Source organism: Engystomops pustulosus, chromosome 10, assembly GCF_040894005.1.
Source record: "Engystomops pustulosus chromosome 10, aEngPut4.maternal, whole genome shotgun sequence".
Classification (NCBI taxonomy): Eukaryota; Metazoa; Chordata; class Amphibia; order Anura; family Leptodactylidae; genus Engystomops; species Engystomops pustulosus.
Genome location: NC_092420.1, coordinates 31,093,390 through 31,119,229, shown reverse-complemented (window position 1 = coordinate 31,119,229; position 25,840 = coordinate 31,093,390). Strand labels below are relative to the sequence as shown.

Genomic DNA, 25,840 nt, shown 5'->3' with positions numbered 1-25,840 from the left:
CTGGGAAAGTTTTGAGGTTTTATAGCGTTTTTTTAAACAAAAAGATCAGAACTCATTCTTAGCCATTTTTATAGACTAAAATGTCCCAAAAGTCCCTAAATAGTGAAACCTGTTACACACCACAGTTCGATATGTAGAAGTGAAGTGGTCATGGACTTAGAAAGGAAATACTTTGCCGGTGAGAGTGGTAGAAGCATTTCCTGAAACATCTGAACACAGACCTAATTTTCTTGAGGGAAAATTAAGATTTGCTGAACAGTGTTAGCAACAATTCAAGCAAATCGGGTTTTTACACTCTCCATTAACTCCTAAAAACTGTAAAGGATGTGATTTCTAAATTAGCAGTTGAATTATTATTATATTGCAGAAGAGCTGAAGATTTTCACAGTGGATACAGTGTATGGCATGGATTTTTAGGGTTGGGTAATTATGAGCTTTTATGACACAACAAATATGACACAATGGGGCACTTTTACTTACCCCGTCCTGTTGCGATCCCCGCTGTGCGTTGTCTGACGATCATGGACTTCGGCGCGATTCACTAAGATCGTGCGCCCGGTTTCCTGCAGTCATTTTTGGAATGTGTTTACAGTAAAGAAAATTTAAACTTCTATAAACAAGCAGTCCCCGACTTAAGAACACCTGACTTACAGACAACCCCTGGTTACAAATGGTTCTCTCTGCCCCCTCTGTGTCCTCTGGTGAAGCTCCCTGGATGCTTTACTATAGTCCCAGGCTGCAATGATCAGCTGTACGGTGTCTGTAATGAAGTTTTATTGATAATCCTTGTTCCCATGAAAGCACAAAATTTTAAAAATCCAACTGTCACAGGGCAAAAAAAAAATATTTTCTTGAGCTACAACTATAAAATATACAGTTCCCACTTACATACAAATTCAACTTAAGACCCAAAAAATTCTATTGTTGTCAGAGAAAAAAGTAGTACACACTCTAAATAATAAAAATAATAATTCCTTTACAGGCGGTCCCCTACTTAAGGACACCCGACTTACAGACAACCCATAGTTACAGACGGACCCCTCTGCCCACTGTCACTTCTTGTAAAGCTCTCTGGATGCTTTACTATAGTCCCAGACTGTAATAATCCGCTGTAAGGTGTCTGTAATGAAGCTTTATTGATAATTCTTGGTCCAATTACACCAAAAATTTTGAAACTCCAATTGTCACTGGGGCAAAAGAAAAAAAATTGTCTAGAACTTCAATTATAAAATGTACAGTTTCGACTTGCATACAAATTCAACTTAAGAACAAACCTCCGGACCCTATCTTGTATGTAACCCGGGGACTGCCTGTATTTATATAGCGCACACAGAGCTTGCCAAATCAATCCCTGACCCCATGCGGCTCACAATCTAATATGTTTTGGAGGAAACCCACTGAAACAGAGAGAGAGCATACCAACTCTTTGCAGATGTTAACCTGGATGGGACTTGAACCCAGAACCCCAGCGCTGCAAGGCCATAGTGCTAACCACTGAGCCACTGTGCAGCTCTAAAGAATTTTTCCACAGATCTTTTGGGAAAAAAACAGACATGTGAAAAAATCCCAATAGAAAATAATACTTCAGTAAGAAATCAGTGAAGTCAGGAAAAAATAAAAAATAAACCACTGATGTGTTAATAAGCCCTAACGGTTTTTCTTCTGCAATATTATTAAATTAAGGACAGTTCATAACGCTGTTAGTGGTGTGCAGTGCTATTTTCCATTATTTCTAACAGCAAAAATAACGCGGGCTACAGTGTAATTTACTTTGCGGAATAACGGAAGTGCAACGGAAGGGAGCCCTTCATATAAGTCTAGATCAACTGATGAAGGACAACACCAGTGGTGATGTGAATTTAGTCTGAGGCCTCTTGTACATGAACGTTTTTTCCTCTGGCCTCAAACTGGGCTCCCTTAACTATTTTTGCATTCGGTGGGGGGTATTCAAGTTGGCTTTTTTTCACCAGTTTTTTCATTGGCTGCGTATTTTTGTGGCTTGCAATTTGTGTGCCATATTTATGATGTATCGGGGCCACAATTTAGCTTTTTTTCTGACACTTAGGCAGGTGACACACGTGGCGTTTTTGTCACGTTTCTGCTGTGATTGCAAACGCATTGAAAACGGATGTTTTTACGCATGCGTTTTTAAAATGTTGCTTGTGTTTGCGCTTTTAAAAATGCAACGCTTGATGTGCGGTAATTGCAGGCAGCCGTGTCTCTTAGAATTCGTAAGGGTGATGCCTCACGTCCCGTTTTCAGTCTGTTTAAACGGATGCATTTTCAGTCCGTAAAAAAAACGCATGCATTTTTAAAAGACATCAGTTTTTGACCGTCTACCATGCGTTATGTTAAAACGGACTGAACCAGGACGTGTGGCATCACCCTGGGGCCACACATGACGTTTTTGGTCCGTTTTTAAGCATGCGTTTTCCGTCCATTTAAAAACGCCAAATAACAACACTTTATAATCTATGGAGGATATTTATCATGTGCTTGTGTATGATGTAAGCCCTGCCTCTACCTCATGCGGATACATTGGGTGGCTGAGAGAAGATTCCCACATAGTGGGGTTTTTTTCCGCGTTTTTAAACACTAGTGGAAGGGTGTCTTGCCAAAACGTGCCCTGATAAATGTTCCCCTGTGAACGGGTTTTTAAATGCATCCAAAACGCAAGTGGGAGGGCGTTTGGCCAAAATGCTTATGCGTTTTTCATAAAACGCATGTGTTTCATTGTTAAGACACATGCTTTTTGGCCAAACAGACTCCCACTTGTGTTTTGGATGTGTTTTAAAAAGGCAAATAAAAAGCAGCGTGGGAATGCCCTGTGTGTCGATGTGGGCATACACTATTTTAATAGCAGTCAATGGATCCGCAAAAGAAATCATGCCGCTAATGACAATCACCCATGGGCCGCCTTTTTCTCAGATGATGCTACGAAACCAGACGTGTTGCTATATATGGTAATTTTGCAAACCGTCAATTTATTATTTTTTTTTGCAGACATGAAAAAAAAACGGACACCACATTGACATAAAAAAAAAATGGATGCGGTTACAATACTGACACAACACAGAGTGAAAACGGATGGGGTATTTCTGGATGTGAAACGGACACACCCAACTGCAACTGTCCGAATACACAGCACAATGGGATAGGTGAATTAGAAATGGTGCAAACGAAAATTTAAGTAGTTGCTTTATCAACCAATCAGATCCAGAAATTCCTTTTGAAATTCACATGTTTCGAAACATAATTCCATCTGTGATTGTGCCAAGCCCCTCCTTGCAGCCTTTGAATTAGGTTTCAACACGCGATTCAAATGCTGTGTGTGAACGCAACCTGGGGTTACAACTGGATTGGTAAAACCGTTGTTGTACATACGTGAAAAAAACCATATATGGATACAGTACTGACATGAAACAGATGCGATTTTTTTTTTTGGACACACAATGGACGCGACTGTGCAAACGAGCCCTAAGGGTGATGCCACACGTATCCGTTTTTTACTATTTACTATGCGTTTGGTTGCTTACAACCTGTTTATCTATTAAGATAATTGGGAAAAACGGACAAAAACTGTAAAAAACTGATGCGTTTTTAAATGGAGTGAAAACGCATGCTTAAAAAAGGACTAAAAATGCACCCTGAGGGCGCATTCACACGATGCGTCGCGTTGTGCGTTGCATTTTTGACGCATTCCACTGGCTTCAGCCTTGATTACATGCTAAGGTTACATTGCGTTTCCACTGCAAAAACGCAACGCACGATGCAACGCAACGCATCGCGTGAATGCGCGTGAATGCGCCCTTAGCTGCTGAATTCCTTAAGAAATTGCATGTGACAAATCAGCTGCATAACACAGGAATTTTAAATTTTTTTTTTTGCACAGTGCGGAATCATAATGGACAGATTATTAGTTATAGCAGCTGATTTCTATTGCACATTTTACGCTTTCTATTACATAGGAACGAAATGTGTGTGATGCAGATTTTATGTAGAAATGCTGTGGAATCCACATAGAAATCTAATGGGACTATACATATTAAAGGAATTCCTAAGCCCAGTAGGAAGGATTTGTTCTACCATCTACTATAGAAATGTATCCATATAGTTTCCATCAATGTGATTTTGTGTAGCACAGGACTCCTATTATTAGATGTATTACACTCAAATACGTACTTAGGATCCAAATACTGTATATATTTACAACTGAGACTCTTTTTGTTGAATTTTTATTCATTTTTTTGTACATTTTTAGCAATCATCTCCCTTGCCTTCATTATATCCCCGATTAAGAGAGAAATGACGTCACAACGTGACATATACAGATGATTATTCTGATACTTTCACTTCTAAAACGTGTCAACGGCCCAAATTATGAGGGAATATCCGTCCAAATGACAGTTTTGGTCTCGGGAGAAGCTTTCAGTGTCGAGTATAGACATTTTTTAGCACTTCCTGTGATTAAAAGACACTTCCAAGGCACCTTACTAGTAAATGACATGTCATAAAGAAAAAACAAAAGTGACTAGTGACGGGGAAGAGTTGAAGGAGAAGGGGAGAGACAAAATAAAGCTTAAAAAAGGGGGACAAAAAGTGGGTGGAGGAAGGAGCGAAAAATGCCCTAAAAAAATTAAAGACGGCAGAGAGTGAAGGAGGAGAGCGGGGCGCATGCGCAGTGGCGGCCTCTGGGCCATATTGGAATGAGGCAGTGAGCAGCGGCGGGGGGTGAGGAGCTGAGGCTGAGGGGAGAGAGAGCCGCGCACCGGGACCGGCAAATCTGCCTGGAAAAAGTCCGTACGGGTAAGGAAAAGCTCTGCAACGGGTCTCCTCAGACAGCGGGGAGTGTGAGCTGTCTGCTGAGGGGCTTTTCTCCCCTCTCTGGGGCTCCGGGGCTTTTTGAAGAGCTTCCCAAGTTTGTAAGAATGTATTCCTGTAGGAGGATGTTGTGTATATGTGTGAGCATGGGAGGGGGCGGCTGCACGGAGCGGTGCCCCTGCCTGCTGCTGGCATTACCCGATTTTGATCTTTTTTTTTATATTCCCTCACTTTGGGATTTGATAAAAAATTGCAGCACAGAAGAGAAATTAAAAAAAAAAAAATTATATACAAAAAAAAAAAAAATTCTCACATTGAGATCAACAACTTCGTGCAAAGTCAGCAGCTACAATCTATTGTGAGATATTGGGGGGCTGGCTGGAGGATATGGGGGGAGGTTTTCTCCTCCATCCTCTAATTGAATGGAGGTGTATTTTTTATATATTTAAAAAAAAACCCAAAAAAAACACTTATTAGTCTTGACTGTAGGGATCAGCTTAATGCCAGTACAATGGGGATTGTTCTTTTTTTAATGGTGGATCTTTTTATTTTAATTCCTTTAACCCATTCAGTGCTGCAGTGTGTTACTTTTTGACTTGCACCCCCCCCCCCCTCCCTTTTCTTATTTTTCACATTCCTTCCATGCAAGGATTTTTTTTTTTTTTTTTTTTTTTTTTTTATATATTAGGCACAATGACAAGCTTAGCTAATGTTGGATATAAGCTATTTGTAGATTAATACTGTATTTCTGTGAGTTTTCTGACTGTAAAGCTTAAAATAAAAACAGATCTATTCCCCCCCCCCCCCTCCCTTCCATCAGATGATGGTACAAGCTCCATAAATAACTTTACTTTTTATTAAGGAGAGTTCATAATGTGTGTTGCATTTAAAGTGCGATAGGAGCACCAAATGTTTTTTTTTTTTTTTTTTATGGCCAGTTGCACCACTAGAACAATAAGTTTTTGATTCTTTAAAAAAAATTGATGCTTTGTGAATTTTTTTTCCTCCCTTTCTATAGAGAAAAATGCAAATATAAAGCGCATTGAATTTTTCATTACCAACGCTGGGGCAATGAGGACACCCACATGTGTCACCCTATGGCTGCGTCCACACTTTCAGTTTTTTGATGTCCAAACCAGTAGTGAAGTAAAATAAAGAGTAGCAGCAACTCGCGTGTGGCGTTTAGCAAATGCGTTTCAAAATGCAAAGCAACAGCTGGAGAGAGATTTTCCTAATCGAACGTCTTTTAAGGGTGATGGCACACGTGGCGTTTTGAGCGCGTTTTTGGCCCATTTTAAAGCTGTCCGTCAAAAAAAGCTGTTGAAAACGCATCCGTTTTTGACCAGTTTGAATAAAGATAATTGGTCAAACCTGTCAAAAACTGATGGGTTTTCAACATAACGCATGCGTGTTTTGACGGACAGCTTAAAAACGGGCCATAAACGCGTTCATAACGCCACTTGTGCTATGAAACCGCAAATGTTAACGGCTGTTTAATCAGGCAAATCTCTCTCCAGATAGTGAAATGTGTTTTGAAACGCATGCGTTAGGGTGATGGCACACACGGCGTTTTGAACGCGTTTTTGACCCGTTTTTAAGCATTCCATAAAAAACCGTGTGCAGTTTTTAAAAACGCATGCGTTTTTGACAGGTATGACCAATTATCTTAATTAAACTGCTCAAAAACGCATGCGTTTTTTGACGGACTGCTCAAAAACGGCCCAAAAACGCGTTCAAAACGCGACGTGCGCCATCACTCTTAGGGTGAAGACACGCGTGGCGTTTTTAGGCCGTTTTTAATAGAGCGTTTTAGATCGGAAAAAGCGCATGCGTTTTTGAGCAGTTTGAATTAAGATAATTGGTCAAACTTGTCAAAAACGCATGCGGTTTTTAACAATCTGAAAACGCACTAACTAAAAACGGCCTAAAAACGCCACGCGTGTCTTCACCCTTAGGGTGAAGACACACGTGGCGTTTTTGGGCCGTTTTTACTAAGTGCGTTTTCAGATCGTTAAAAAACGCATCCGTTTTTAAAAAACGCATCCGTTTTTTGAAAACGCATGCGTTTTTGGAAAACGCATGCGTTTTTGGAAAACGCATGCGTTTTTGTCCGTTTTTCCGAAATTGCGCAATGAAAAATGGACAAACGCATGCGTTTTCAAAAAACGCATGCGTTTTTAAAAAACGGATGCGTTTTTTAACGCATGCGTTTTTAACGATCTGAAAACGCACTTAGTAAAAACGGCCCAAAAACGCCATGTGTGTCTTCACCCTCAGGGTGATGCCACACATGGCGTCTTTTAGTCCGTTTAAAAATGCATGCATTAAAAAATCGCATCAGTTTTTGACCGGTTTTGTCAGTTTTTCCCTATTATCTAAATGGATAAACAGTTCAAGCAGCCAAATGCATGGTAAACGGACTGAAAACGCCACGTGTGACTGCACCTTTATGCCGGCGGCACACGTGCGTTTTGAACTCGTTTTTTGGGCGTTTTTTTAAGCAGTCTGTTAAGATAATTGGTAAAAACGGTCAAAAACGGATGCGTTTAATGGACTGCTTAAAAACGGCCCAAAAACTGGTTCAAAACGTCACGTGTGCCACCGGCCTTAATTGTATGTTCTCACCCATTATGATCTGCACCTGCTTTTGGCTTAAAAAACTACATCATAAACCTACGCATGTGGTTACACATTGAGGCCACGTCAAGTTTCTGTTGCCTTTTTGAACGCATTGAAAAACGCAAAAGTTACTTGAAGTTCTTTAATTGAATACATCTGTGTCTCTGGGAATTTGTAAAAACTGTTATCTTGTTCTCCCGGCTGTTTGTGCGTGTCATCGCATGCGTTTAAAAAACGTACATGTTTTCAAAAACTGGTTTGAAAAGTGCAATGAAAAATGCACCGCACAAATGCAGACCACTTAGTATCCGGGCAGTGGGGAGGAGCAAATCCCAAACGTGTCTGCATTTCTATAGAAAAACTGGCACACAGGATCGAGCAAGAAATTTTTATTTTTTAGGTCTAAATGCATCTGCGTTCGGAGTCTCCTTTGTACATGAATTCAAATGCAATGTGTGAACACGATCTTAGGCCGGCGGCACACGTGGAGTTTTGAACCCGTTTTTAAGCAGTCCATTAAAAACCGCATGCATTTTTTGCAAAAACCCATGTGTTTTTCTTTTTACCGGACTGCTTAAAAACGGCCCAAATACGGGTTCAAAACGCCACATGTGCCGCCGGCCTTAATGTTTAAATATGGCGAATGTGGACAGACAGGGCGAGTTTGCTGCAGACATTTTGCTGAGAAAATTCAACAATGACCTCTGTCATCCTTTACCTTGCAGTCAGATCCTCAACAATAATTGACCCACCGTGGAATAAAAATTCACTGTGCACTGAGGATGATTTATTTATTTTTTTTATATTTACTTATGTACAGCATTGAGGTGGAAGCTCTGCAAATCTCATACACTACACTGTTACTGTATTGTGCAGCTCGTAATACACTACATGTATTTTGTCGAGTTGAATCTAGTTGTACCCGTTTTTCACACGTGTTTTGGAATAAGCAACACGTTTAGCTTTTCAGTAATGCAAAACATATGGTGCTCATTTCATGCCGCGCGCTTTTCAGTGGAAACGCATATGCGTTTGGTGCAAGTCCCTCCCACTGGCGTTTCGGAAGAACGTAATCGAAACGCAATGTCTGAACGTGCCCTAAAAAGCTGCGCACACCAGGCCTGTCTAAGACTCAAAGGTAGGAATAGGACGAGCTGTGAGCTTGCGGCTCGGCGCAGGTTATAGTGCAGTTCTGACCCGATTTATATCTGGGACATCATATAATGGAGCTCGATCTGTGTGATACATTCCCCCTCCATTGAATCTTAATGAAAACAAACTTATTTATTATATCTCATTACTTTTTATTACTAATGTGTATATAGTCTGTCACCTTTTCATCTCTTTATTTGTACAACGTGCAAATTAACCAGAGGTCGCAGAGACTAAAGGAATGATCCAAAAACAAAAAAAATCTATACTTTAACAACAAATAGAAAAGTAGAATTTGGTAGGGATAAAGTCTCCCATATGAAGCAAACTCGTGTATATGTAGGAAAAAGGGCAAGGAAGGGTACAGTGGGATACAGGCAGTCCCCTACTTAAGGACATCCGACTTACAGACGACCCCAAGTTAAGGACGGACCCCTCTGCTCACTGTGACCACGTTGAAGCTCTCTGGATGTTACTTTAGTCCCAGGTTGCTATGATCAGCTGTAAGGTGTCTGTAATGAAGCTTTATTGATAATCCTTGGTCCCATTACAGCAAAAAATTTTGAAACTCAGATTGTCACTGGGGCAAATTTTTATTTTATTTTTTGTCCGGATCTACAATTATAAAATTTACAGATTCGACTTGCATACAAACTCAACTTAAGAACAAACCTATGGACCCTATCTTCTATGTAACCCGGGGGCTGCCTGTATTTAAAAAAAGTGTAGTGGTTCACACTGTAACATGTCATCTCTCAACATACCCTGATTGCTTGTGAGTAGTGGTTATCGGACCCGACGTTCAGGTTCTGCGTTCGGCTGTGTGACGTGAATATATTGCCAGATACAACCAATCTGAAAAATTGATTCCCCCTAGCAAATAGCCAAAGTATTTTTAGAGGATCCAGTCTCTTGTTATACTGGGCACAGGTGAATGGCACCAGGATCCTGGTGGAGGCTACAGCGAAGTGCCAGGCTGCTGCTCCCTCCCAAATGCAGTGAAAGACCCAAAAATGGCCAAATGCTGTGTTTTTTAACTTGGCACTCTGCAGATTTTTTCTTTTTTTAATCTTTTCCCATCTGTTCTGCAGTTTGGTTTTGAGTAAAATGCAGAAAACAAAATTGTTTAAAAATATATTAATAAGAAAAAAAAAGTACCTAAAAATATTAGCAAAAACATTACTTGGGGGAGGTTTATAAAAACTGTTCTAGTTACTCATGGCAACCAATCAGAGATCAGATCGATGCCCACGGCTGATTAATTTACATTCCATTTGTCCTTTCAGTTAAAAACTTTAGGCTCGGAGGTGCTCTACTTTTTAAACAGTTTTTTTTTTTTTTTTTACTGACTCGAGTCTACAATAGAAGTCAATAGTGAAAGAAAAAAGGGGGAAAAAAAGCACTCGGATAGCATTTAAAAAATGGTTGCTAGGCTACACTCCTAAAATTCATTAGGGGAGAATTTTCAAGTTGAGGGCAACCAATCAGAGCACAGCTTTCATTTTTCCCACAGCAGTTTATAAAACGAAAGCTAAGCCATGAGCAACCATAATAGTTTTGATAAATGAGGCGCATTGTTTACCACCCAAATAATTTATCACAAAAACTGAATGACTGGAGCCTGAGCGATGGTAATGCTAATATCTGATAATATACTGGTTGTAAGTTTTTTCTAATTTCACATTTCTACTTTCCCTTATAGAGGTGGATTCTATAGAATGAAAGGTTCTGACTACCGTATGTATTCTGTGTTCTTTCTCTCTTCAGTACTGTGTAGCCTATTTTCCATTCACATTTTTGGTGTAGTAGATCTCTCGTGGTTTTGCAGATGCAGTCTTTCCCCTTATCTTTGTAGTTGAAGTGAATTTCATACATTTTCAGTTTCCCCTTGCAGTCCTTTCTTGTCGTTGCTCCACAGCTTTCTGCTTTGTGGCGTCTTTCTTACTGTCACTGTCCAAAGCTCAGTATATAGAATGGGATTGGTATGTTTTATGTGTAGTTCATGAAGCTTTTCTACAGCCCAGATATTACCCTGAATTTAGGTCAGGTTTTCACTGTGTGTTTTTTGGTTGCTTAAGCTCAGCAGTCACTTTTTTAGTATGCAGTAAGAATATAAAGTTTATGCAGTGTTTTTTTTTAGGTTTTCTTTATTTCTGGTTATTTGGAAAGCTCTTTAAGCAGTGTAAGCAGCTGTGTCCCAGTGTTCTCTTACAGCAGGTTACACTTCCAACAATAATGAAAACGCTTCCAAAAACGCCACATGTGAACGCACCCTGAAAGTCGCCTACGTGTGGTATTACTGGAGTTTAGTCGAATATTCAGCAATGTTACACAGTACCACTGTAATGGTATGTAGCACTGGAAGCTCATTTCTACCAGCGGATTGTCATCTTTGAATGCAACCTTTGCCAAACAAATTTTAAGCTTGTGCCTCTTGCTGAGGCAAGAACACAATATAAGGTGCATTCAGGCTGCAAGGTGCTCACCTGGACCAGATCTCGGGTGAGCACAGGGTCGGGAGGAGATGGGAGAGGTGAACACTCTTCACCCCTCCTCCCTCCATAGGCAGATGAGCAAAAGGCCGACTCGGTAATATAACCGGGCACAAAATAAGTCTATGGGGGCTGTGATCTGGCCCCAAATCATGCGACCAGATCACAGCCGCTGTCTGAATGAGCCCTAAAGTCGCAACCTTTTTGTTTCTGGGGCTGAGAAGTAACTGCTGTATTAGTCTATGTGCCCTTGACCAACGTGATACATTAGTTTTTGCTTCTGTCCGTTTTTAACAAATGAATTTCGTTTGTATGGCATGTTTTTTTATTTCCATGTAATATGGAACGCACACGTGGCGTTTTGAACCAGTTTTTGGGCAGTTTTTAAGCAGTCTGTTAAAAAACGCATGCGTTTTTGACAGGTTTTACCAATTATCTTAATTAAAACGGGTCAAAAACGGATGTTTTTTCAAAAACCGCATGCGTTTAATGGACTGCTTAAAAACTGCCCAAAAATGGGTTCAAAACGCCACGTGTGCCGCCGGCCTTACACTGTTTTAGTTGTTCGTGGCAACTAGTCAGCGCTCAGCTTTGATTCTACAAACTGTTGCTGGAAAATGAAAACTGAGCTCTGATTGTTTGCTCTGTTAAATCTCCCCCAATGAATTTACATGTATCCTAGCAAAAAAAAAAAAAATATATATAATTTTTTTTTTTTTTCACTATTGAGTTCTATTGTAGACAGGGGTCCGTATAAACTGTTTTGGCTAGAAGGTGCTCTACTTTTTATAGTGTGGTTTTTTTTTTTTGTTTTTTTTTTCCGGGAAGGACGTATGGTACATAAATAAAGCAACCGTGGGCATCGATCACCTAAAAAGTATAGCATTCAGTGCAGTTGCATGCTATCCATTATCCATTCGGCTGCATTCACACACTGCATTTCAAGTTGTAAGCCAAGTGCAGCAATAAGGAATGAGCAATACACATGTTTTGCATTTGCTCTGTCCAAAAGAAGTGGTGCTCATTCCTAAATGCAAGCATTTGTCTAACCTCTTATGCAATCTACTCCATACGGCCCTTAACCTGCCTTTCTAAATGCAATTGAAATGCAGCGTGTGAATGCGTCCTTATAACACAGAGGGACAATGAATACCCTGAAGGGACATTGGCCTGGTTTTTGTAGCATTGTACGTGCTGTGAAGGTGCAACTTTAATGCCATTGAATATACAACTTGCAGCATTGCTGTGCATAAATTTGACTTCCTAAAGGTCGCTCTAGATGGAGGCGTAGTTTTCCCTTTTCCCTTCTTGGAAAACCGATTTGCATATTCCTTTCATAGATTTCTTAGCGGAGCCTGCACAGCCTTTAAGACACAATTCACCTGCAGAGGCAGTCTCCTTAAGGAGATATATACCTCTGCCTGACCTAATTCACTTACAATAACAAGTGGGGAGAGAAAAAAGGTGATGGGATAAGAGGTTAATCCACTACTCTTATTGAAGTCTTGTCTAAATGTCCTTCAGGCTCTGAAAATGAATGGATTCCTTTTGGTTTTCACTTTTAACAGTTTTAAATTGGTGTAAATATGATATATGACAAGTTATGCTTATAAATCCACCAAAATAGTACAGAACAAGTACAGCAAAGGAACCAAAACCATTGCTGAATACAAAATACAGGTAGTCCCTTACTTAACCACTAGTTACAGACTGACCCCTGTGCCCCCTGTAACATCTGGTGAAGCACTCTGGAGGCTATTACTTTAGTCCCAGGCTGCAATGATCTGCTGTTAGGTGTCTGTAATTAAGTTTTATTGATAATTCTTGTTCCCATGACGGCAAAATTTTTGTCTAGAACTACAGCTATAAAAGATACAATTTCTGACTTGCATACAAATTCAATTTAAGAACAAACCTAAAGAACCCATCTTCTATGTAAGCCGGACACTGCCTGTAAAGCAGTTAAAGAAAAACTACCACCAGGATGAAGGATTGTAAACTAAGCAGACTTGCATTCCAGCGTGTGCTCCCTCCGATGGGATCTGCTCTTCTTTCAGCAATTTGTCTTTTTTTTTTTCTTTATTAAAAATTGAGACAAATTGACAGGGGATACACATCTGCATGTAAGTGTGCTTGGTTTACAATCCTCATCCTGATGGTAGATGTCCTTTAAATAAATAAATAACTCGCACACAGGCGAGTCTGTTACGAAAAACCCTTCTCGTGTCAGTGGGATTTACTGACCCAAACCCAAAAGGGTTTAAGTAAGCTCAGCATTTCCTTCAGCTGCTCTAGGTACTGGTCGGTGTGTGATTTTGTTGGCATATTACATCAGACAAAACCTGATGTAAACCTGATGTATTTTATACACTTTCCTTATTTTGTGCAGTTTCTTCCTGCACGATTTCCTTTTACTATATGAAATTGGTGTAAAGTGAATGTCCGGAGTTTAAGGCTGGATAAATGTAGGCCAAAGTGAGGCAAACTGTGTAGTTTGCCTCGCAAATATGCAGGGCGCAGCAGATAATTGTGCGCAAGTATTCATTAATCTGGCGCACCCAGCATCTTTATTTATTTTATTTTTTTTTGGTGCAGCTTTAATATACAGCGTGTGACACGGTTCTGTATTAAATGTTGTATAGTTAGGGAAAAAAAAAAGTGTGCACCTAAAGGGGCTTATTGCTGCTTAGTCAGTCTTCTGTGTCTTCTGACACAGTGCAGCGATGACAAAACTGGTGCAGACAATGCTAACTCCAAAGATGTTCTTTATAGTGCCAAGTCAGACAGAAAACTGGTGCGGCCAATATTATGAACCTGGGCCCATTGCATTTACTTTGCATTTTGAAACGTAATTCAAAGGCTCTAGGGAGGAGCTTGGGCTTATTGCATTGTGATTTCGTAAAGTCAATGTTGACGCAACGCAATCAGGCCAAGCTTTCCCCACAGTCTTTGAATTGCATTTCATAACACAATGTGCACACAGCCTGAAATGAGGGCTTGTCGGAGGTTGAGTAACTTTAACCTTTCAGTGGCTATATAAAGTAATTAAAAAAAATTGTATAAACCTGTTAAAATCTATTTTACTCCTATACAGAGCCACACCTGACCATGGTTTGGGCTGGTATTGCAACTCAACAGCCATGTTTTAAAACTTTGTGCAACATTCTTAAAATAGTCTATAGTTTTTTTTTTTAATTTACAGTGTTTTTTGGAGTAGAAGGCGCACCATCAATAAATACCTGCTAAAACGTCTAGGTTCATATATAAGGTGCATCGGACTATAAGGCGCACCTGATTATAAGGATGAATGACCAGCAGGTGGCAGACCTGTGCACAGCTCAAGGCAGCTGTTGTCTGTAAGTACGGTTCATATATAAGGCGCACCTTTTATTTCTGAGAAAATCAAAGGATTTTTTCAATCGCTAACCAAGCTTACAGCGGTCCGGTGTATTCATGAGGGTGTGGTCCGAGGAGGTGGTGACTACAGCATGGAGCCTGGCAGTCACCGCCGACATCCGGTGTGGGAGCGGCAGTCCGGGGCAGAATCTGAAGAGAGGGGAGGGCGTCCGACTGCCCCCTCATGAATACCCTGGACGGCTATGTACTGCAGTGGTTCCTAGCTTATGAGTATGTTCTAATAAAGCTAGCGATTTAACACTGCTACACCTGGGGTAGGGAGTTACTTTAGTAAGTGCTCCTAGAGGATTTATTTTGTCCATAGTCTTAAAAAAAAAAACGCTAAAACACTGATCTGTGAATAAACTCAGGCTTGAAATCACAGATGGCAAACTGAGAAAAAAGGAAGTGTGAATGAGCCTCTTTACAAGGTTAATAATCTTCATTGGCGTTTTGTAGTCGTCCTACTTTATAGGGATATCCCATATATTGTGCATCTGTTACCGCGAGCAAATGTTCTCCTGATACTAGACTTTTATAAATGTATGAAAGATCCAAACCATGAAACGCAGCGTCTACTTATTTGTATTTGGACGTATTAACACAAGGAGATGACATAGGAACAGATGCATGAGCGCTCGTTCAGCTCATGTACAAGGGGCCGTACACTAATGTCTTAGAGGCTTGCACAACGTACCTTCATTCCTTCTCTTTTTTTACTGTGAGAAAAGGGGAAGGATCTCTCAGTCACTCTGAGATTTTACAACATGTTGTAAATTCTAGTTTGATCAGTATCAAGGGCTTCTCCTCTATATCCTTCTACATGGTGAGATTATTTACTTGGCTGCACAGGAAAACTGTCTAGGAGCTGACCAGCATCCGTAAGAGCCCAGACTTGTATGTAACACCCCTTATATACCAATCTCCTCGTAACCTCTGTCTATGTATTGGGGTGAATTCTGAGGCTGTACAAGCTACTATAGATACTATGGATGTTACACTGGCTTCTTAATATCTTTTAGTTTGTAGAAGTTTTTAATTTCTGCCATCTAAAATGTTAACCCCCCCCCCCCCCAGTAGCGCAGTTTTAGGGACCTGGCCCTTAGGATTTGTCCATTTCTGTGAATATGTAAAGGACTTGTGTTATTTTAAACCTATTTACTTCCTCTTCGCTTGCACTTGTTACAAAGTAGACTGAAAATAGAACAATGAAGACTCTGAAAAAACAAGTCATAAGCCAAAATAGGCCAAATGCCTGTCTGAGAGTGAGGGGGGGGGGGACAACAGACAAAAATAACCTCCAGCCGGACTAGTCCTGGTGCAGAGGTGTAATATATGACATGCGGGCGCAACCAGGGGGCTGACAGCTGTTGTGCAGTGGCCAAAATTATCGGATTACCTTTTGCCCTATGGATGCACCAATACTTTGGAGAGGATGGTAATGTAAACGCAATGGACTGACCCCAGAGGCCGGTGTGAAGGATTTTGTGGTTGCTTTTATATTGATTTTTATTGGACCCAAATAATTCTGGTGACCACAAGCTGAACTACATAAGTCTGAATGGGCTCCAGAGTCCACAGTAATTTATACATCCAAAGCTAAACACAAGGTGTGTGTAAATGTATAGAGATTTATTAATTATATTTTTTTACAATTATTAATAGCAGTACTATTTGAATAGAAAGCCAGATAAAAATGTCATGAACGGTGCTTGTGTATCACAATACAATTTGATATTTTAACCCCTTCTCCACTGCCATACGGTTATATACATCCTATTTGCACATGCCCAGTGACAAGACGGTGTTCAACTTTAAACATTCATGGCACCTAGAAACACTATTCTGTTGTCGTATTAAAGAGAACCTGCCATTTTTGAATTAACCCACCCAATATAAATACAACTTTAACCCCTTGAGGCCACAACCATTTTTCGCTTCCTGCATTCAAAAATCTAGTTTCTTTATTTTTTTGTACAGAGCTGTATGAGGGCTTATTTTCAAATTTTACTTCTCAGTGTTGTTACTTTTGGGCGCATTTTTTTTTTTTTTTTTTTACGACCATCTGCATGAGCGCCGAATGAGATGTCTACTTTATTCTTTGGTTCGGCACTATCACGATGATAACAAATTTTAATAAAGTTTTGTGTTTTAAGACATTTTCACAAATGAAAACATTCTGTACAGAGAAGAAAAAATAGTTTCGCCATCTTCTGACCCTAATCATTTTTTCATACTATGGTGTACCTTGTTGTGTGAGGTGTCATATTTTTTTTTTTTTTTGTGAGATGAGCTGAAGTTTTCATCGCTACCATTTTGAGGACTACGCAACCTTTTGATCACTTTTTTAATTAACATTTTTGTTATGTAAAATGGTGTAAAAGTCTCTTGTTTCGGACAATTGGACGATATTTTCTGTTATGTGGTTCACTGCTGGAAATAGCCGTTTTTATATTTTGGTAGATGGGGCATTATGGTACACAGCAATACCTAACGTGTGTTTTTTTTTGTTTTTTTTCCCTTCTGTTTAGTTTTGTATCTGTTCTAGGGAAAGGGGGGTAATTTTGAATTTATTTATTTTTACATCCTCTAGGTTACTGAAACCCTAATCGTTCCTGCCATTTACTGCAATACTTCTGTATTGCAGTACATGATGTTTTTACATAGGTTTGGTTACAATGAGCCACTAGCTCATTGTAACGGAACTCCAGAAGCCATGCAGACTCTGGTCTGATGAAGACCCGAAACTGTCATGGCAACCGACGCCGCTCCACAATGACATCCCGAGGAGTGTCATTCTTGACCAAGATGGTGGCGCCTATGTCTTTTAAAATGCCATCCGCGTCTTTGCCAGCAAAAATCAAGTGGTTAACACCCATGACCGGTGGATCGTGCAATATGCAGCAAATCCCCCCCCCCCCCCCAAATAACCCCATGAGCCCTCTTCATATATCCTTAATAGCTCACTGACTGATATATCCATTAGTGAGCATTAAGGGGCTCGAAACTACGATTAGAAAGCATTTCCCTTATCCCTAAATGGTTCCTTTGCATGGCTCCAATGTTTAAAAAATAAGTTTGGAAGCTTGTATGCAAATCATGTGATGCGGGTCCAATCACACTGAGACTTGCATTGCCCTGCCTCCATGTTGCTAAGACATGCTGTCGTGAGAGAAAGCTCGGTTACATCATTGACCAGTTCATGTCATGACCTGGGTGATTTAATCTAAGGTCCTTTACTCAGTAACATTTGCCACATCCACCCCATGTATGTATCTGATCACATGAAATCACAGCATGCTTCCATGAAGGAATGGGGAGGAGTAAGTGTTTAAGGAGCCTGCAGTGATTTCATGTGATCAGATACATACATGGGTTAAACATTGCAAATCTTACTGGGTTAAAGACCTTGGATGACATTACCCTGGTCACGTGACATGCTAAGGGGAGACATGGGGAGGAGGAGATAGGAGGGGCTAGCCATGCATGACTCTGCCCCCTCTGATGCTGGGTAATAGTTGATTTATGTAGATGTAAGGGAAACTATTTTTAGCTAAAAGTAGGGTGTCATCTAGTTCAGTGGTCCTCAACCTTATTTTGTCCAGGGACTGGCTGTGAGAATAAATTTTCTCCAGGGATCGGTGGGTGGGGGATGGGGTCCATTTTCTACCTAGAAATGTATGTTTGCGCCTAGCTTATATTGTCCCATTTCCTGAAGAAATGCCTCCCCACTTTTATATTGTCCCCTTTCCTGTTTCATGCTGCCTCTTCTTCCATTGTTCCCTTTCTTGTAGCTTGCGCCCCCCCCTCAATGCACCTTTGCACTAAAAAACAAAATTCAATACTCACCTTCTCCTGCAGCTGCCTTATCTACTTCTCTTCCGCGTCAATGCCTAACTCTTTTGTCGCTAATCGCGATGTGATGAAAACATCTTGTGTGCTGGCAGGAGAGCAGTGTATTAACGCAGAAGAGAAGTAAAAGAACAGAAGGCAGCTGCTGGGGAAGGTGAGTATTGTGTGTGGGTTTTTTTTTTTTTTTTTTTTAATCAGAGTACAGTTGCAGCCCGGTGGTTGGGGAACACTGGCTAGTTAATATGGCTGTAAGGGAACCTGTCACTGGCTGTATTTGTGAAAATGTGGTGACTTGTTTCCTATAAAGAAATCCCCCCTACCCCCCCTTAACGATGGATAGAGGCAAAATCGGGATATTAAAGTTAGTGGGTATTTGAGCTCTGTATTTGTTTTTCTAGGTGAAACCTATATTTTTAATATCTGTTGTGTACTTATAACCTCTTGGTAAATGTAATGGGGAGGAGGGGGGACATATTCATAATTTTTCACATTTCCGTTTTGTCTTATTTAAAACATTAGACCATTTTTAACATTCTTTTCACATCAATTGTAAAGTGCATCCAAAGATATAGTTATTTAAAGGGGAACAGAACTGCAAAAACTGACTAGACACTCAGCTCCTCATGACCCTTGGTCACAAAGGGCTTAAGCTGAAACCACCTATCCGTGGTTGAGGGGTGAGCACAAGTAATATTTATTACTTATTGTTATGTAGTTGAAATAAAAACTGAAAGCAATCAACGTGTGGCATGTAGCCATCACAGTCCACATATCACTTGGTAGGGAGAAGAAACAAAAGCTACAAAAACCAGGTAGACATATGAAATAAAACCAATACATATGTAGATGAATAGTAGTGAGAAGTGGTATCATTTCCGATCCTCTTATCATACAATGAGATTTATGATGAATGATGATGATGAATAAACAATAGGTCAAACTTGTACATAGAAACCATCTAGACCAAACGTGAGCCCTTGGCTTGGGCACCTTTGATTCGGATACGGCTCTGTTGACGAGTCTGTTTGTCATAGTGACGTCTATACTAACTTCATGCAGAGGTTTGAAATGGATCTGCATAGTTTTACTTCTTCTAGTTGCGACTTTACATAGAATGTTCTGTTAGACCCTCTGACGAATCACAACATAATGCGGCATGCGGTTTGGTCACCATGTTTGCTTTTTGTATTTATGAAGGTAATTGGGGTGCAGGGCGCAGGTTGCTGTGAGAACTAAGTGATGGGAAAAGATGTACAGTAAGCGACTGCATGTTACCTTATAGAAAATAACTGCACACATCAATGAGATGAAGGATTCGATGACATCAGAATTTGTTCTCTTTATTTATTTCAATCTCATAACTGTGTTTTCCTACCGAATATATAATCCAGACCGGCCCCTGGTGGAATGGCCCTTCAAGCCTGCACAATGTGTCACTCTATGGTGTAGGTTTCATGGTTACAGTCATATACTTTGCAGTTTTTAACACAATTAGAACATAATATTGATTAAGCCGCTTCGGAGCAGCATGCGCGTGGCTCTCTGGTATTTCCTATTTAGGCGCTCGCGCGCTTGTACCACGGTGCGGCCGATGGGTTAAACTTATAAAGGTACTAAACTGTTTAAACCGCGATACAGCGGATTAGGAGGATAACGAAAATAAGCTCCGGCACCAGCTCACCCTGAGCTGGTGCTCGGTTTTTGAAGCTTACACCTACAATTTCATTTGGTAGGTTTCCTTTAAAGGAAATTTGTTGTGAGAATTTAAGATGATAAACCAGTGCCACATTTTTGTTGATCAGGGCACCCATATGGATCACTGTCTGTAGGTGATCCATGTTCTTTTTCTTCGCCAAAAAAAGATAACTTTATGTAAGTGAGTCTGAAGAGCTGTAGGGGGCATCACCAGATCCCTAGTGGATCCCTGCCTAATGCACCACCAGTGCCTTCTTTTCCTCAGTACCTTCCTTAGTAACCAGTGACGTCTTGTGGATCTCTCTCTTCATTTCACAGCATCTTAAAACCAAGAAGGGAATATGGAGATGGAGCTGAAATGTAGATACACAGGTTTTGAAGAGGGAGCTGGGGTAATGCCCTGAAAGAGGCAGTATGAAGTTCACTACACTACTTCTCTCCTGCATATGTGGCTCTGCTCTGTGTATTTTTATATGTCTGGACCCAGAGCAGTGCCAGGAAAAGTACAGGACCCGAAGGCAGTACAGTACAGCTGACAAGTAATTGCTCCACTGGGCTGCTCGGTGTCCTTACCCCGGCACAGGAGCTGTAAGGACGTCTCTGCTGCACCCACTGCTACCCGGCACCAATGTCTGCTTACATCAGTTATGGGCGCACTTATAGGATACACATGCAGGGTTCAGCCCTCATGTGACTGGGCTGTGACCCCCCGTTCCAGGCATTTAATGTGGCTGCACTTTATGTATGTGCGTAGTAGTGAAGCTCCTATAATAAGGCATAAGGAAGGGAATGCCTGTACTCCTCTCCTGCTAGAGTGACCAGGAAAACAGGACTGAGGAGTCCTAACTATTTTGGTGGAGTCTGATTTTTGGCTTTCAGACTCCACAGCCCTTAAAAGTAATGTGCTACGTTTAAGAGTTAAATATGACAGATTTTTAGATACCTTTGCAACAAATACAACAAAATAGCTGTGGCTTGATGGGGGGGAAAAATGTCTACATCTTCTATCAGTCGGCTTACATTGTGGCAAACAATTGACAAAAATAAGGTGCACAATATTAGGTGCACAAAGTCGGACTATACGTGGCATTTCATTTGTGTGAGGCTGTTAGTGACAATGACAAATGCCTTTGATACGGCAGTTTTAAGGGACATCGAAGGGTTAAACGGCCACCATAATTATCACCATCTCCATCCTGGTTGGTGCAGTGGGAGCTGTTGGTTTGGACTGGGCTTTCATGGTGATTGCATGGGCACAACTTCTTAGTCCTGTCCTATTCATGTACATCTGGATAATCTAAGTAAGTGAAAGTTGTAGGAAAAGGGGGGAGCAGTGTTGAAATTTCGGCTAAGAGGGCATTAAGATATATTTGACCACTCTGACTTCCACCAGAAGGACCTGGGACGTGGTAGGAAGTCACAAGTGCTCATGCCCAGTGGCCACGTAACCTACTGCTCTCTCCGAATGTGAAACTTTGTGACCCTATTAGGTTCTTGTGCTTAAATACCAAAAATGAAAAGGAGAGCTTACAAATTGTCTTATGAGTTGTGTCACCTCCTGACGAAGCATTAGTGAGAAACGTGCGCTGAGGTGTACATATGGCCTCCTAGACCATCCATAGACCATCATGCTTTCGGGTGAGTTTTTAGACATTGAGGCCGGGAGGTACCTCCAGTCTTCTATATACACTGTTTAAACACTTGCTACACCCTTGGCAGTGTTACCTTGCTTTATTTGGCCCTGATTTATGACTCTGATTAACTTTTGGTGTTGGCCACACTAGGGAGGCTTATGTATTTCATGGTTGCCCTATTTCCAACGGGGGCTATTTTGCTTCGGTGTTTAGACTCTCTCAAACAAAGTGATAGAGCTTTATTAATTTTTGTATATTTGAACTTTAATAACATGAAGATATTTTTTTTAATCTATAATTCATAACCTTTCCTTTTCATTTTTGGCATTTTTGTTGTTGCTTGTTTATGAGGAGATGCACTACATTATACATTACAGGGGACAACTCTTTGGTTTTAGGTTCTTGTACTTACCCTGGTAAAGCTTCCTGTAAGTGTACAACCCCTTAAACATCCCAGAAATTAACTATGTACCTAGTTATGCGGGATAATAACTATACTCCCATTAGATAACCATTTCAGTCTTATAATTTGGCTCTGAGCTATTTTGAATTTTTTTGCACAGGTTGGGTCAGAGGATGTGTGTGGGGGGGGGGGGGGATGATAGGTAAAAATCACACATAACATAAAATTCCACACTCCGTCTGGAATTGTTACATTTAGACAAACTTTACAACCTCCTGTGATCCTTGTTGGTTTACATCCACTGCTCTAAATCCTTCACATTGGTCATCCAGTTATTCCTTTCATCCTCCTCCGATTTCTGTGTGAGTATCAATATGCTTTGGAACAGGAGCACAGCTGAAACGCACAATGTAAAAATACCAAAGTTCAGATACAAGAAATGTGAAATACTGTTCACACTGTTAATCATTTGGATTATGTATCTACTGTATCTCAGCACAATACTAAAAAAGTGAGGAGAACCCTTAGATGAATTGGATTCGCTGACCAGAACTATTACAATATCAAGCTGAAAAGCCCTAGCAACCCAGGACATGGTCTGACAACTATAACCCACCGTCCGTTTATAACACTATGTATTGAGATCTGAAATGCTTCTAGAGCTTATTGTGCTGATGTTGCATCTGATGTCTAGACTGCCAAGCATTGACTGCAGTGCAGAGATTTGGGGGGTCCTCTTGTTCCCATGTTGTTTCTTTTGTAGATTTTTGTGCTTTGCTGAAAGTCATGTATTTTAGGACTTCCATAAAACTACTGTATATCTGAATATAGATGCAGAAACTACTCCACATCATTCTCATTGAGGTCATCATTCTGTCAATTGTTACTATTAGAAGTTTACAGGTAAATTGCCAAGTGGGTGTTACTATTTGGTGTTGACATAAGGCACATTTGCTGTTATTGACTCTGGAAAACTGTTTCATTGTATGTTTCTGTAATGTTTTCTTGCGTTTATATGAGGTGAAGGTGAACTTGATGAGAAATGACACTTCATGATTTTTTTTTTATTTGGATACATGTACATGACTGTATTTGGGGTTGTGAACTAGCTGTAGGATGGGAATTGCTGAGGGAGCAGGGGGAGGCAACAGCCTGTGAAGTTAGGCCATGGAAGGGCTCTGTTAACTCCTGCCAGAGCCCTTCTAGCTATAATTAGCATAATTTTAAAAGGAAGGAGTCACGGTGACTGCATCTATGAGTAAGTGTCCCTGGTTTATCATGATGATGGATTCTGATGGTAGATTTCCTTTAAATGTGTTATTTTTGGTGCAGTAACCTCTATATCCTCTGTAGATTTTGCGATGTCTAGGATCCTTCTCTGCATGTTTCCTGGTGTAATAGAAGTTGTAGTAATAAGATAAGTGCAGTAACAAATGTTGGGTTCATTGTGTTGTAAAGGCAAGCAGGTTATAAACCATTCCTGACAGAGACGCAGGAGAAGATGAATGTGTTACTACAACAAATAGCAGTGACCATGTTGTGCAGAATCGCTTGTTCAATCATTTATTTGTGTCAGGTCCTGTACTAGAGAATAATGTGCCATATATTTTTTTCTTTTTAGTGTTGAATGGGAAATCTTGGTGCTGGATCCATGTCGCAGACTTCACTTGCTAATCCCACATTAAGCGCTAGTGGTTCCTCTACTGACATGAGCTCCCAGGAGGGAAACCATGAAGGTACAAGTATGTAACAAATCTTACCCAATGACAGCTGCTCTAATATTTATTAAACAATGGTTTACCTGGAATGTATTAGTAGCAGAGGTTGTGTGTATTCCTGTATGTGTGCAGCCTACTCTCTGTTAGAAGGTGCAGCATAGCTAAAAGTGTATGAGATGGCATATAAGCTTACAGCGTATGTTCATTTTAGGATTTGTTACATACCATTTGTCTGCCGTTGCTTCTCGCTGTCTCCTTGGCAACAGACTACGACCTGTCAGTCTAGAAGGCAACTACATGTGAGGAGATTACTGTTTTCCAGATAGAATGGGATGTACAGAACACTCAACTTGTGGCATGAAGATGCTATTCAGACCAATGACTGGTTGTGCTCAGATTGTTGTATTACATTTTCTCGTAAGAGAAATTTCCCAGCCTAGTACAGAGAGAGAAAAAAAATCTATAGAACAAACCATTAAAATAAACTATGTCAGAACAGAAAGTCTACAAGGACTATTTACCACGGTCTTTTTAGCTGAGGTTGTTGCATGTGGAAATTTACATGGGGAAAAATTAGTTTCGTAGATGCTATGGCTAAGTTTACAACTGGGTTCGGCACAGTCCATTATTAATACAGGAGGGAAAAAAAGCCTCTACACTCATCATCATCTTCTATTAACAGGTCCATTAAAGTATTTGGGGATCAGAAGACCTCCCATTTTTAATTTCCCATTATGCTGTCCTTGAACAGTGTGTAATGGGCAGCACGGTGGCTTAGTGGTTAGCATTACAGCCTTGCAGCGCTGGGGACCTGGGTTCATGTCTCGGGGTCAACACCTGCAAAGAGTTTGTATGTTCTCTCCGTGTTTGCATGGGTTTCCTCTGGGGTCCTCCGGTTTCCTCCCACACTCCAAAATATACTGGTAGGTTGATTAGATTGTGAGCCCTATTGGGGACAGGGACTGATTTTGGCAAGTTCTGTGAAGCGCTGCGTAATCTGTGTGCGCTATATAAAGGAATTATTATTATTAAGGGAAAGTCCATGTGTAGCAGATACCTATACAAGAACATGTGTAGCCTCTATGAAGAAAGCAATAAGGGAATAAGCCAAAAAGATTGAAGGAGGGGGGTATAACCCTTATAATGGCCAGTCCACAAGAGGATTGGCAGGAATGGGTTTCCTATATTTTTATAGATTGGGCATTTTGGGACGTGGCAAGTTCGTGACCAGACAGATGAATCTTTCAAATATTGAGATTATGTGAAACTAACATAAAACAATATGGAGAGAAAAAACACCATTATTCATCATAAAAGACAATTTTATTGAAAGTTTATTAAAAATATAACCAAAAGGATGAATGCATGGTATGGTGCTGGGCAGTAAAAAGATTAATGGACACCCAACTTATAGATGTCCCCTAGTTACAGACGGACCTCTCCACCCCCTGTGACCTCTGGTGAAGCTCTCTGGATTCTTTACTTTAGTCCCCGGCGGTAATAATCAGCTGTAAGATGTCTCTAATGAAGCTTTATTGATAATCCTTGTTCCAATGACCGCATGAAATTTTGAAAAACATTTTTTTTTTTTCCTGGAGCTATAATTCTACCTATACTTATTTTGTTACAATTTATGCTTGTTATAAGTATTTGCCCCCTATGCCCTCCATGTCATCCAATAATTATAATAATAATTACTTAGCGCTGCATAATCTGTGCGCTACACAGAGCTTGCCAAATCGGTATTATATTTGCACTATAGCTTGTATATACATTTTTTTTTTATTTTTTTTTTTCGCTGCCCAGCATCATATTTCAATAAAATTTTCTTTTAACCCCTTCCTGACACTTGTTGAGTGCATGGGTCACGGGCTAAGCCCTCTCCAAAGCTAGTACGGTAAGTCATATAAATATAGAAAAAATCTGGGAACTTTTGGACGCGGCATTACCTAATCTATCAAAATATAATATTTTTTCACTGCGTTTAACTTTGTAACGAAAAATAGCGCCCAAAGTAAAAAATGGCACTTTTTTGCTATTTTGAAAAATATTATAAAA

General features: G+C 40.4%; 1 protein-coding gene and 1 long non-coding RNA gene across 3 annotated transcripts in view; one reads left to right on the top strand and one right to left on the bottom strand.

The window, feature by feature from the left end:
* Nucleotides 1-4,647: 4,647 nt before the first annotated feature.
* SFMBT1 (Scm like with four mbt domains 1) overlaps nucleotides 4,648-25,840 on the top strand; it is a 61,770-nt gene continuing 40,577 nt past the window's right edge. Inside the window, exons 1-2 of one of the 2 annotated variants that reach the window (XM_072126750.1) lie at nucleotides 4,648-4,806; nucleotides 23,686-23,800. In XM_072126750.1, the coding sequence (XP_071982851.1) occupies nucleotides 23,692-23,800 (109 nt within the window). In that variant the 5' untranslated portion in view covers nucleotides 4,648-4,806; nucleotides 23,686-23,691. Of the gene's footprint in view, nucleotides 4,807-23,685; nucleotides 23,807-25,840 lie in introns of both variants that reach the window. The other variant, XM_072126749.1, reaches the window with a different exon arrangement.
* Nucleotides 22,299-24,143, bottom strand: LOC140103608 (uncharacterized). The gene is made up of 2 exons (XR_011850144.1): nucleotides 24,008-24,143; nucleotides 22,299-22,460 (listed from the first exon to the last, which is right to left on the bottom strand). It is a non-coding gene; the product is annotated as an uncharacterized lncRNA (long non-coding RNA).